Source organism: Eurosta solidaginis, chromosome 5 (genome assembly GCF_040869045.1).
Source record: "Eurosta solidaginis isolate ZX-2024a chromosome 5, ASM4086904v1, whole genome shotgun sequence".
Taxonomy (NCBI): domain Eukaryota; kingdom Metazoa; phylum Arthropoda; class Insecta; order Diptera; family Tephritidae; genus Eurosta; species Eurosta solidaginis.
In genome coordinates this window covers 20312068-20326734 of record NC_090323.1, presented here as the reverse complement: position 1 = coordinate 20326734, position 14667 = coordinate 20312068, and the positions used below count along the sequence as shown (strand labels likewise).

Here is a 14667-nt window from a genome sequence, read left to right as displayed (position 1 = left end):
GAGTACACTGAAAAAATACATAATATGCTAGCCCACTTACCTTCTCACACTGTGACGCGGACTCACAGGCGGTGTACGTACCGGCGAAGGTGGTGCCGAGCTACCCGATGAGGTGCGTGACGAAAGCGATAATGTCGAATTACGCGGTGCCGAGCAACCCAAGTAGATAGCCGACCCCTTATCGAGTTCACGCAGATCCAGTCGCGAGCCATGAGCAGACGATGGCACAGAACCAGGAATTTTACCATTATACGCATGCAAACCCGCTGGACTGCTATATGGACGCACAGTTAGACCGCTTACAGTGCTGGCGCTGCGTTGTAGTTGCGTTAGCCCATCACTACGTCTGCCGCCACTACCACCCTCACAATCTCTACTTCGGCTACCACCTTTATCAATTTCACTTTGTTGTGCTGCAACTGTCGCTGAAACGGCTGCGCGGGCCTTTGCAGTACCACTAACCAAACGACTGCCTGCGCTACTCACGCGTGGATTGCGCATACGCGCAGCTGGTGGTGATTTTTGTAGCGCCTCACGTTCACGTTTCGCATCATATATAGCGGCTGCATATTCGGCAGCCTCCTTGGAGCTGCTTGCAGTTGCTATAAGCGGTGAGAGAGTAACGGTGGTTGTGGAACTGGTGGTAGTGGTGGTTGTAGTGCTTGCATTGTTGGTGGTGTTTGCATGAATTGTGTTGTTGGCATTATTGCCATTGTTCGTGGTCGCAATTGCGGTTGTGTTGTTAATTTGTGCTGTTGTTGTTTTTGTTGTAGCTGTTGTGGGTGGGTTGTGTATTTCCTCGTCTTCAGGTATTTTTTCACCACCCAACGAACGTCTTGCAGCCTGCGAGTGACTAGGTGAGGTCGGACACGATTGTGCATAATTTGTAGCGATCACATTGGCGACACCAACTGCACCCGACATTGATGGCGATGATGAGGCGCTCGATGAAGCGGGCTGCCCGCGGAAACGTGAGCGCGTCGAGGTGGAGGAGGGTCGACGGCGAAAGATACCCTTCGAAGGATCCATATTGCAGACACCTGTGGAGAAAAATTCATGTATGAGCAAAGGATTAAGAAAGCTGAAAAAAATAAACAGTGATAACTAATAAGAAGTGGCGCATGTTGGTTACACCGTTGTAGCAGCTTTCAACCCTGTCTAGAAGTTATAAGCTCTCATCACATCACCATTGAGGTACTACCTCGGCCATCTTGAGAACGATGTAATATGACCACATTGAACCTTCTAAGCCATACCGCGCCCTATTAATTCCATGAGGAACTTGGATTCGCCAGAACCTCGCCTACTAAATATGTGTATGATACATTCATATTTGTAACAGGATTCGCCTCGCGTAGGCCTGGTTGACAATTGCGGTGCACTATTTTTATGGCCGCAATAAAGAAACTTGAAAGTTGTAAGCAAAGACCTTGTACTTTCTGTACAGTTCGTCCTATTTTTTTGCGTTTGAGATAAAGGAACTGTCCAAAGGTTTAAGGGAGTCTTTTGGGTGTTGATAGTCTTTTGCAGATTGTTATCTATGTTGTTGTTGTTTTAGCAGTGCCGATTCCCAAGGCAGCCGGTTCTATGTACCGGAGCGACTCGGAATTTTTCCCGGGCAAGGGCTGTCATTTCAGCGTAACCCCATTTTATTTATTATCTATGTTGATGGTCGTTAATCGGATTTTGAGCCGATGCGTTTTAGAAACTTCTACAACTAGCCCGACCATCTCTAGAATGATTTGATTTGACCACTTCTTCTAGTCACCCCATCCCTCCTGCTACTAAGATTCGACTTTTTGGTGAGGTTGAAAATTTGGTTGGATAAGCAGAATAGTGAGGGTCAAATATTTTGAGAAAAGTTTAAACAACTCGCTATCAGTACGGAGAAGCAATAAAGAGTACGTTGTTGTTGTTGTTGTAGCGATAAGGTTACTCCCCGAAGGCCTTGGGGAGTGTTATCGATGTGATGGTCCTTTGCCGGATACAGATCCGGTACGCTCCGGTAACACAGCATCATTAAGGTGCTAGCCCGACCATCTCGGGAACGATTGATATGGCCACATTAAACCTTCAGGCCATCCCTCTATCCCCACCCCCAAGTTCCATGAGGAGCTTGGGGTCGCCAGAGCCACGTCTGTTAGTGAAACAGGATTCGCCACGGATAGGTGAGGTTGACAATTGGGTTTGGAGAAGCTATAGATTGCGCTGGCAACCTGAAAGGGTTGCGCTACACAGCCCCTTGAATCTGGTATTTTAGTCGCCTCTTACGACAGGCATACCTACCGCGGGTACATTCTGACCCCCTAACCCGCTGGGGGAGTACGTATTTATGGTTGGTACTTGTGCTTCTAAAAATTGCATAATGCAAAAACCCATGCATAGGGGTCAACCAACTTTCTGCCTGCCTTTGCACGTCCTCAGAAGGCCTCGTTTTACTTTTAGATTGTTCTTGTCTTCGGACAAAGAGTTACGGATCTTGTCCTATTGCGACATAGTTTTGTATTAAAACATTAACCACTGTAAAAAGTAACTTGCCACAGGGCTCATTCAAGCTTGAAAACTAAAAAATGAGGAACTAAATTGTGTTACACTGCTGCAGCCTGTCGTGTAAAATATTGACGTACAGTTTAGCAGTCCCAGTGGAAGTCTAGACTTTAAGAGGGCCTCAAAAAATCTCAATGAGTCCTCGTAAAGCCAAGTTGCAGTACGAAATTTCATTTTTAGGGATACATGCTGTATCTTAGCTTATGCTGGATGCATAGTGTAGCTATCCAAAGGCGCTGACATAGAAAATATGTTATTTTGATTGCTAATGACATTTATTGTTCAATATTCGTGCTTTTCGCCTATTTACTTATATTTTTATAACACAAGGATTTTTCGTTCAACACTTTTCTACACTCCCCGACGGCATTGTGGGTGCCACGTTAGCTGAACTTGTTGTTTCTATTGGATGAAAATACAAAACATTTTCCATCAACCGCTGCCCTTGTTGATTATCTTCAAAGCATAACTCAGACGGCTCATCATCGCCAACAGTTTGAGTCTTTTTCATTTGCATTTTCGCATCCTTATCTTCGTCTTCATCCTTATCTTCCTCATAGCCGCCTTTTTTTAAACCACTATGATCCACTGTTAGTGTACGCCATTTTTCAGAAGCAAATGAAATCAGGTAGCCCACTGATTTGTTTGTCTCTTTAACTGCTTCTTCTTTACTTCTACCACTGGCTGTTTTTACACCAGCTGCTTTTTCATCAACATTTTTCCCATTCCCACCCAATGGTAATACAATCATCGCACCTGTTGGACATTTTTCGCCACGTGAGCAATTTCCTTCGCATATGTCTTTATTCTGCAATAGTTCTTGATAGTTGTGCAATGCTTGCGAACACTTCGTACGATCTAGCTGCTCTAGAGCCGTTGAAGGAAAGCGTTCACGTAAACGCTTGCGCTCCTCCACCAAACGAAACGATTCGAATTCTTGCAATTGTGTCTGGAAACCGATATTCGGATTGGCTACTGCGCGTCCAGCGCGCACTACCTTCAACGCTTCCTTCCAACTCAAATTTGTTGCTGTCATTATGTACGCTACGGCGACGGTTACAGAGCGTGACATACCGGCCAAGCAGTGGATAAGCACATTGCCTTCACGTAAGCGTGCCGCATGTATGAAATCATTACAAACAGAGAAATATTGTGAGAGATTCTGATCGGGCGTATCAGCAGCCATCACGCATAGATAGTGTTTGTCCTGGAGAAAATAGACATTTTTCAATAATACAAATCCTTTTCAATTATAGCTTACTAACTTACAGGCAATAAACGTCTTGGACTATCATGTATAGCTATTATGTGTGTAATTTGATATTTGCCCAGCTGCTGTTGATCCTTCGAATCGCGATAATTGCCAACGTAGAGCCCGGGCAGCACCTGTAAAGATGAATGAAAAAATTGCATAAGTAAATGAGTGTAGTGCTGAAAAATCGTTAAGTTATGGAACCAGCTTGCAATATTCATCAGCAAATTCATGTTGGTCTTAGGCAGCGCCAACATCTCCCTTTTTATTTATCAAAAAATGAAGAAGACCATAGCGAAAATTGGTGTGGTTTGGTGGCCTCACTTTTTAATATTTATCATAATCGTACTTTTTCGAGATTAATTTTTAACCGTTGCTATGAAAGCAGAAATTTGTTTATATTCGAACAGCTGTTTTTGTTTGTTTACAATTCGCTTGCCTTTGGTGTAGTTGCGTAGTGAGAGCCACATGCGCGTTCTTTTTCAACCGTTACAATGCGAAATCAGTGCACGGACTTTGCCACTTTCTTACTAAGTCTCCCAATTTTTTTAATGTTCACTTTTTTCTACCATATTTGCTGTTACTGTGGTGAAGTGTTTAAGGTTTCGAGGTTGGAAGTAAAATTTTTCACTCACATAGCTATATATAGGATGACACAACTAGTCTACCCCAGCGGGTTAGGGGTCAGAATATACCCGCGGTAGGTATGCCTGTCGTAAAAGGCGACTAAAATATCTGATTCAAGGGGCTGTGTAGCATAATCCTTCAGGTAGTCAACGCAATATATAGCTTCTCCAAACCCAATTGTCAACCTCACCTATCCGCGGCGAATCCTGTTTCACTAACAGACGAGGCTCTGGCGACCCCAAGCTCCCATGAAACTTGGGGATGGGGATGGAGGGATGGCCTGAAGGTTTAATGTAGCCATATAAATCGTTCACGAGATGGTCGGGTTAGCACCTTAATGGTGCTGTGTTACCGGAGCGTACCGGATCTGTATCCGGCAAAGGATCATCAATTCGACAACACTCCCCAAAGCCTTCGGGGAGTAACCCTATCACTACAAGAACAACAACACAACTAGTCTAGAAATTTTGATATTTGCAATGTTTCTTTGGAATGTAGCAGATTAGGAAGGGATACCAGTTTTAAAAGAAAATCAAATTCCTTTTACCTTTTTTTATGACAAAATGATTTTCATAGCTTCGATAATTTTGTAAACGTTTTTACCGTGCCTAATAAGCAGAAGTCCTAGGGTAAACAGGGTTCGACCAAAGACTGTAGTTTGAGTGTCATCTTCCCCGTTTGCATGTTATTTTACCTGTCTGCTTTCCTAATGACAAACGCTTCTACCAGAGCCACAAAATTGTCATACTTTGCCGGATATCTACATGGTTGGGACTTAAGTCACCTAGGAACGCCAAATTTTGTTCATGTTGCTGTAACTGCACTCCCTGCACTGCATTAAGGGAATGTTGCGGATATGGACAGTCCTTTACCGGTTTCAGGTCTATTTATTTACGTCGCCTCTTACGAGGGAATGTCTACCGCTGGGCTATTCCCATTATCCTGCCGAACTAAGATTGATTGGTTAGGTTTTCCGAAACTTACACCATCACATTTTATGTGCGACACCGTGAATCTGAGTTCCGCAAAGATGGACTCTGCTTCGCATTATTCCGAAGCTTGGTGATAGAAAGTAAAATCTAAGCGTGTGACGCCAGAGAGACAGTGTCCAGTTAATATCCCATTAAGTCTTCTCTATATTTTTGCGAGCCTAATATCGTACAATTTGCACATGATCTTAGACAATTTTCGAGCCCGCCGTGCTTTTATCCACACTTTTTCTGATTGGTAATACACAAATTCTGCCTTCTTTTGATTTCTCCGAAGCGGATTGGAACGCCTACTGCTGATTTATCGAATGTTGCACCATCCTTTACCAACTCAAAACAGTAAAGAGTTATATATATGGTGGCTTCATGATTTCTTTCGAAGAGCAGTAGCGGGCCATATAGGTTCCATGTGCCTAGGAGGTTTCATGTGGTCAACCTAAATCGTTCCCGATATGGTCGAATGAGTACTTTAAGCTAGTTACCGGCAAAGGACTATCAACATCGATAACACTCGGCAAAACCTTCGGGGATCTTTCTCTTTGTCACTTCACTGTTACTAGCTTAACCTGCTTCTTCAAGGTAAAATACTAATTTTCAACGAATTCGTCTTGATTACGTGTTTAGCCTTTTTCTCCCCTGACACAATTCAAAACAAGTTTACACGTGCCATATTAAGAAACTACGCAAATGATGTCACTAATTTATTACCAACTCCTTTGAGCAACAATTCCATAGTAAATTAGGCAGCGAATTAATGAAAGTTTCCAAACTCACCTTGTTCATGCCATTTCCCATGTTGCTTCATTTAATTATTGTCCACCAAATTATCACGAGAAAAATATTTTGTATGAACCGTTTTTAAAGTATGATTAAAGTTGAATGGCGTCAAACTGCAATAAACAAAAATGAAATGTGCGAATTGATTTATTGCGTTGTTTTTGTAATTTGAAATTTTGACAAAACTTAAACTTCAAATAATTATCTAAAAAAAATGTTGTAGGCATTGGGAAAATGTTGCCAAGTGGATACGTGAAGGAGTATTAGTAGGGTAAGCAGGGGGAGGGGGGGTGGGGGAAATGGATGGTATGGAATGATCCCGAGAAGGTCGGCCGAGTATCTTAATGGTGCTTGTTATTGGAGCGTACCAGATCTCTATCCGGCAAAGGACCATCAACATCGAAATCAAAACCTTCGGGACGTGCCTTTATCGCTGCAACAACAAACACAATCGGCACAAACGATCCCCGTTAACAGTTATGTTCCTATGTGGTTTTAATGTAAATGTAGAACCGTACAACTGATACCGAGATCAGACATTCGCTGACCACGCGGTCAATCATATTGTAGTTCAGCTCACCACTTAAGTCTATATTAGTATAAGTCTATACGAGTAACGAAAAATTTCCGATTGGCGCTATAGTGATGAGCAAGCCTGACTTTTCAGCTGACTCCGAGGTTTTGACAAAAACAGCCCTTCCATACAGCTTACATCAATCCCTTAAAAAGCTTACCAGACCGCTGCTTCCACTGCACTTCCGCCTCCATGATATATTAGCCATGATGCTAGAAGCCGGGTTAAACTCAATGTTAAGTAATCGGATTTACTGGGGTATCTACTATATTTTGAAAAATAAGCAATGTAGAGGATGTGTTGAGAGTTTCTCTCTTGAGACCCGCGGTGAAGAAGAGTTTGAGCAGAACTCGACTGAAAGCCATAGCAAAAACGAGCTGGATCGGTGAGTTTCCTTGGACTCAGATAAGGAGAAAAATCATAAGATATATGACCAAAAGTATGCTATAATGAATTCATTATGATCAGAATATACCCTCGGTAGGTATGCCTGTCGTAAGAGACGACTAAAATACCAGATTCAAGGGGCTGTGTAGCGCAACCCTTCAGGTTGCGAGCGCAATATATAGCTTCTACAAACCCAATTGTCAACCTCACCTATCCGTGGCGAATCCTGTTTCACTAACAGACGATGCTCTGACGACCCCAAGCTCCTCATGGAACTTGGGGGTGGGGGGGAGGGAATGGCCTGAAGGTTTAATGTGGCCACATGTTTCCGAGATGGTCGGGCTAGCACCTTAATGGTGCTGTGGTACCGGAGCGTACCGGATCTGTATCCGGCAAAGGACCATCACATCGATAACACTCCCCAAAGCCTTCGGGGAGCAACCTTATCACTACAACAACAACAACAACAACAACCGCTTTGTATTGCAAATTGCTGCTACTACTGGTGATATTTAATATACTATTTTGAAAGGAAGAAAATAACACCTAAAGTGATAAATGAGATACACAAGCCTCAAAGTATGCAGTAGTTAAGTTTAAGTTTACACAGGGTTTTTAAATATTCAGTACGCATGAAAAATAATAAAGCTGAAGACATTGGTGCTTTATCGGTAACCTTTTAACAGCTGATTCGACCAACCTTATGGGAATCAATGCAATCGATTATTGGTGCCGCTAAGGTCGTAACAGTATCGTAGCCAACCAATTGGTTTTTGGTTTAGCGTCGTAACGATAAACAGCTGATTACGTTAGGGATACAACTACAGCGATACGACATACGGCACCAATGACTCCCGCTTAACTTCAAAGATTTGGTAACATCCAAAGTTACTGATAAGCTTTAAAACAATTCTAATTTACGGACAAAAATTAACGGCAAATAACATAAATGAAACTCGCCTTAAAGTATAAAAAAAAGTATGCAGTAATTAATAAATAACATATGTTTGCTTTTAGTACAAATTAGAGCTATTGAAATCTTCTGTGCTTCGCCCTGATGGTTTATAAGTAAAGAAAATAGCCCTCTTTAAAGAGTTGGGAAAAAAATACTAATATACTCCTAGAAGTATGCACTTATTTGAAGCTAAAATCTGAGTTGTGCTTTTGCCCTATCTTTTGCCAAGATTGTAGTACTTCTTGTGCTCAGATTATTTGTAAAATAATTAAGAGCTGTTATTATTAGAAACGAGGAATTCATGCCGAAAAGTATCCAATATTTAACAGCTAACAACACTTACTGTTAAGAGATAATACTAAAGATGACTTTAATAGGACACACAAGAAAATTTAAAGAAATAAACTTTCATCAAAAACAAGAAATGACACAATCGCGCCTTAAAGTATGCAATGCTATTTAGCCTAAAACCTTCATATAAATAGGCTTCAGAAATAAAATACCAGCGCGTAACTGATACTGAGTTACTTAGTTTCAAGTCGGCACTCAAAATTAGTAATTTGGCTCGAGTATAGTTTTTTGCCTACAAATAGCTAACAGTCAAAATTTGAGGCATACATATTGGCGCCCATTAAGCGGAAACTAAAGGTTAAACGCTTGAACAGACGTATAAATAATTCAAAAGGATAACGTTTAGAAGCATTTTTTTGTTTTTTTAAAAACTACAAGTACATAAGTATTATTTTTGTTTCAATACATGCACTTGACAGTGCCTAAAAGTATGCACCTTAAATTTGATTGCTATAAATGTCACATGAATTTATTGACATTGCTCGTGTCAAATGATTTAACCGCTGCAAGCCGCCCAAAAACCGTTAGCGTACTGCCTTGCACTATATTTGAGCGGGTATAGTACTTATGACGTCATTGCGGTGTCGACTTGTATCGCAACAACTTGTGCCCATTTGTCTTGATCCCCACGATATTACTACACTACAACTTGGTTACAGTGCAATCGCCCAAAAATATGCAATCACAAAATAATTTGGCAAACAGTTAAAATTGAAATTTTGTAGCACAAAGCGATATATGGTATTGCCAGGATATGAAATCAACGAAAATTGTACTCGAGTGAGTGTTATATGTAGAGGTCAGGCGAAAGAAAGAAAAATGGAGAAGACAACGATTATTAAAAAAAATGAAAAATATTTATGCCACAACAAGTCAAACAAAAAGCCCGACACAAGTTGGCAAGCTTCCATAGTAGCATATTGCATACTTAGTGGCGCAAAGGCTGGTTGTATTGTTGCATATTGCATACTTATGGGCGCAAAGGCCATGTACAGCGGTGATGCTGTGATGATAGGTGGTGTAGGAGGTATGTAATGTAAGGGAAACTTGTTTGCTCATTGTTTCTGGTTCTTTTTTAGTTAGTTGAAATATGTTGTCGTCATTGTTTATTGTTTATTTAGTTTTTTTTTTTAGTTTTATTTTTTCTTATATACATTTTCACTATCTTCTGCTCTTTGTTTTAGTTTTTTATTATTACAATTTCTATGTGCCTGCCTACTGCATTCACGTTTAGTGCTCATAAACAAACAAATTCGAAATTGTAGCCTACTTTGGGGCACCTACATCCGTTGGCATTGTTGCTTGAATAGCAAAAGCGAAGATAAATGCTGAGCTGACTCAACAGTTTGTTGACAGTTTTACTTATAACATACATAACCTTGTTTTTATTAAATACTAGCATAGCATAGTTTCAGGCGCTGGCCCAAGCTCCTGTAATGTTTACACACAAATTTTTATGTGTTCGTGCATGTGAATTCAGCTAATTTAAGGGCCAACATGTATGCCAAAAGTGGGGTCGTCGTGTGCGCAATTGTGTAAGATTGACATTCAGCGGCATCATTTACACTGTGCAACACATAAAATGTAATCCAAAGTCAATTTCTCCTAGCAGTGTCCAGTGCTTTTTCGTTTTTTTATTTCTTATGACTGTAAGGATAATTATTATAACCCAGGACACATGAAATGTATGTGCTTGGGAAAGATATAGCTAAACTATTAAGTGAAACTTAATTGTGGAGCACTTGAAGCAATTACACGAAAAAACTCAAAACGTACCCTGAAAGTATGCTATATCTTTTGACTTTTTGAAAAGTCATAAGTCACCGCTTCAATAAACTCAGCAGCCAAGCACCAGAAATCAGTAGACATACATACGTTGGATATTGTGGTTAAGGCAGGATATTGTGCATGAGCGTGCTTCACTACCTTCATTCCCTCGAGCGAGGTACGGAAGAGGGACTCATATGGGTAAGCAGACTGGCTGAATGGTTCGAAGTTGCAAGGGAAGGTTGTATTCAGAAGTTCGATACAAGTCTCAAGAGCAAGCTGCCCTATGACATGGTGTTAATGGAGCGTCCATAAAGGCACTGAGCTCAGAAATATTACTATCGAGGGTAGGAGAGTGCCTAGCCTCAGTTGCGAGTGGCTGGAACTGTTATAAGAATATTATCATTTGGGAACTGTTGAAAAGTATTGTCCGGCGCAACTCTCAGGGAGATCGTTTGACTCCGATGGATAAAATTTAATGGAGCGTGGTGGGGTGCCAAGGCCATCAGTCTCCAGTGCATGCATCTATTCTACTTTTGTGTGCAGATGGCCCTCGAGTCCTGTGCCGGCACTAAATCTTGTAGGTTAGCGAGATGCTTCTAACCGAAAATGGATTGGAGGCGAACTGATAAAACCTTTGGGTTCAGTGAGGCTTGTCAGTTCTAAATAATACATTTTTTAAATTTCCGCAACTACTCGAAATAGTTATCCAATATTTTGTATATAGATCCTAAATATGAGGGAGTGGGATTTGGATAAAAAGAAGACATGGCGAGGGTAAGTATGAGGAAGAAGAGGAGTTGGACATGTGGAGGGCGAAGGAGAAGCAGAGACGAAGAGCGGAGAAGTGGGAAATATTCATAATGGGAAAAAGGAACAAGGAGAGAAGAAGAAGAAAAGGAAGAAGAAGAAGCAGAAAAAAAGATAAGAAAAAGAATAGAAGGCAGCATAAGAGAAAGGAAAAGGGACATGGTAAAAACCGCAAAGAACCAGGAAAGAGTAGAGGAAGAAAAAATGGCCAAGGAAGATTGAATAGAGAGTCTAAAGAAAAAAGAATCGGAAGAAGAAGAAGAAGAGGTAGGGGAAAGGAAGAAGGGAATAAAAAAGAGGGCACAAAAACAAAAAGGGAAGAATAAAAGGTATTGGAAGGAAAGAATGGCAAACAAGACGGGGGTGAAGATAAAGAGGATGAAATGAAGGGAGGAGAGAGATGTTGGAAATAGGAGAAAGGACATTTTTGCATATACAGGAAGTTAAAAAAACGATCACATATACAAGTATCGGGAGGTTATATAAGCCAAAGGCTTTCAACTTAAATTGGAATATCTATTCTTTCATGGCCATCCTTATCATCATCATCATTAATAGGTGCTTAAGGCTATCTTGACTTAGCCAGCGAAGCTTGTGGGCTTTTATTCATTGCATTATTTTAATATTTGCATAAGGCTTACACAGCTCATTATCATCTTCCAGAAAACGTTTCTCTTGAGCACTGCAAGAGCCATCCCATCTCCTCTCGACACTGTCCATCACCTTCTCTCGACAGCGTCTATTATTCCGTAGGATGGACTTTACTTTTCAGTTGCCTACTCAGTCCAAAGTAGCATTTGTTGGAAAACGTTTTTATAATGTTCATTTCCACGCTGACTTTGTTTTCGCAGTTAATGCTGGTTCGCAGATAGACGGAGTCCTAAACTGCCGACAGCTAAAATTTCATAAAAAACTTAAACCTCAGCACAAAGATGATTAAATGATATCATTTGCCACAAAAAATGATGTTAGATATTAGAAACATATTTATCACCATATCACACCACACACATTGATTCGAACGCAAGCCATAAAGCGCCGCTATGTCCTTGTGCCAACACCATAAACCTGCTGAATAAAGCGGCTTTGGACATGACATTGAATAGAGGCGTAAATTTTGAAATCACAGCGAGGGTACAAAAAAAAAAAATTAGTTCCACAAAAATACACATAAGCGTGTAGATATATGATGCAATTTGACTGCAGGCCAACAACAAATTTACGAGACAATTTAACACAAACACAAAGCCAACTACAGACAATTACACACATGGGCACAAAAAAATGTGGCGTTTGCAGCGGAAGATGAAATGAAATGGCAGCCTCCAGGAAAATTACTCAAATGCCAAGGCAACCAGCATAATAACAAATAATAAAGTTGAAAATAAAGTTTATGTACATATGTATGTTTGTACAAATGTAACCAAATAATCATCAACTCAAGCAACGATGCAAATGGGTCACCATGACCTCCAGTGCCTCCGCTTTTTTTGTGGGTGTGATTTTATGAATGTCAAGTTCAAATGTGAAGCAGCTAAATGGAAGAAGGGCAAAAAAATAGAAATTTTGTAAACATGACACGCCTACTCGCGCATGCATCCTATAAGAAGATTATGCATATATGTAAATCAGAGGAAAAAGGAAAAACTGTAAGAACAGGAGGTAATTTCAAACAGGTTTACTGTATTTAACACTGTGCATCAAATTACAAGCTTTCACGTGAATACGACACTTTAGGCTATTGATCAAGCTATGGTTGATAAGGACATAACTCGACTGATTATTTGAAAGATACGAAAAACCAGGAGGAGCTGCTGAGTCAAGTGGCCTTAATGTGACTTACTCTCTCTTATTTGGTGGATCCTTCATATACTAGGAACCAATAAAATTTATACATAAGAGTATGCAGGTGGCTTAGTGATGAACGAGGAATTTATACCAATCGCATGTAATAAGCCGTACTCATTATAGAAAGCTGATGTAATATGTCTATTACCCGTAGAAGAAAACTCACTATGTAAGAACCATATCCGTGAGACATCAAAGTAAGTTTTTCAATGACTGCATCGACTGGTTTGTGTCGGCTTAACAAGTTCGACGAGAATATCCAATGCTGATGCCTTAGAGGGAATACCCAACTTTTCCTATTCAGATATTAAGCTTGGTGTATTAAAGTTTCGAAATAGTTCTCAACCAAGGAGCGCAAATTCGACAGGACTTCGGAAAATAATTAAAAGACTGATTGCTCTTAGAAACATAGAGGCCTTGTCCGTGATGGCAACGGTGTGTATCGAAATAGGTTTTAATGATGAGCTGTATGAGCCATATGCTGACATGAGCATAATGTAACGAATAAAAATTCAAAGGCTTTGCTTACTAGGTCATGTTATGACAGCATACGCTCCATTCGCATAGAAAGTTTTGCGATCAGTACAGGTATTTGGAAGCAGAGAAGTGGTTTCTCCACTGATCTGGGAGGAACGTGAAGGAAAACTTGAACTTCCTTGATGCTCTCAGTTGGTGTCATCTATCTCAAAATAGGCACAGCTGGCGAAGCTTGTTGCATATCGGCTAAAATCGCATTGGCGGTTAAGCGCCCCTAAGTGGTAAATATTGGACTTGCAAATTTAATGCTTTTTAGGATTCGACTCCAGTTCATTTAAGTGGTGGCCGCTGTTGTGTAGTGGCAGCGAGTTTGATCTACATGACTAAAGGTCCTGGGTTCAATACGCGGACAAAGCAACATCAAAAATTGACAAAAACGGGTTTTTCTAAGCGCGGTCGATCCTCGCCAGTAGTTTGGCAAACATTCTGAGTGTATTTCTGTCACGACCGGACCTCAAAATAAAACGCTCTTACATAATATTTCATATCGGCCACTCTTAGTTCTTCTGTTACGTCTGCTCCATCTACTACTGCTCAGCTGTCGTCGGCTACCCGCCGCCATACAGAAGAAGTAATCTCCGATATGAGCCGCACTCAGTTACACTGTTCGTCCTTCGTTTACAGAAAAGCCAGATAAACTTTTTAGTTCGCTACCAACTCCCTTGGTGGTGGGTTTCTTTGTCTTTTGAATAACAGGGGTAGTTCTGAGTGATTTGCAGGCTATAACGTTTCTGGATCGGTATGGATATTTCATCCTTAGAGGATGACTTGCTCCTACGATTTGGGCGTATCCACATATTGAAACTTTTCTTTCGGTTTACTTTCTTATTTTTTAGAATGCTTGCCTAGATTCATCTAGGCTATTAGCATATAAGGATATGCTTTGGACTTTAGCTCATTGGCTCCATATGAAAGACCTATTCTTCTTCTGTCATGTAAGATTCTGAGCCAACCTGGCGGCGCTAATCTCTCTTCCAGGGTCTTCTCTTGTTATCGCGTAATTTTTTAATTTCGTTCCCAGTCAGCGCCACATTCCTGCACTGTACGAAGTGGAACATCTTTTCTTAGTCTTCTGCTCTCTAAGAGTATGGTAGCCCATAGTGACACTCCTGTTGTTTTTTGTATTAACAGTGCTTCGTCGCCTTCAATAGGTGCGACCACTCACATATTGTTATCACAGTGCTCTAACGGGGGTCCAAAGAAACTAGCTTGGCTAGACCATAGAGATGTTGCTGTTAGAGGTGTA

General features: G+C 40.9%; 1 protein-coding gene across 6 annotated transcripts in view; it reads right to left on the bottom strand.

The window, feature by feature from the left end:
• LOC137251788 (tyrosine-protein phosphatase vhp-1) overlaps nucleotides 1–14667 on the bottom strand; it is a 153331-nt gene that overhangs the window by 6971 nt on the left and 131693 nt on the right. For 3 of the 6 annotated variants that reach the window (XM_067786641.1, XM_067786639.1, XM_067786640.1), the window contains 4 exons: nucleotides 6190–6305; nucleotides 3817–3933; nucleotides 3304–3754; nucleotides 41–1040 (listed from right to left, as the gene is read on the bottom strand). In XM_067786641.1, coding sequence (XP_067642742.1) covers nucleotides 41–1040; nucleotides 3304–3754; nucleotides 3817–3933; nucleotides 6190–6210 — 1589 coding nt within the window. In that variant the 5' untranslated portion in view covers nucleotides 6211–6305. Of the gene's footprint in view, nucleotides 1–40; nucleotides 1041–3303; nucleotides 3755–3816; nucleotides 3934–4011; nucleotides 4219–6189; nucleotides 6306–14667 lie in introns of those variants that run through there. The other 3 variants (XM_067786643.1, XM_067786638.1, XM_067786644.1) reach the window with 3 other exon arrangements.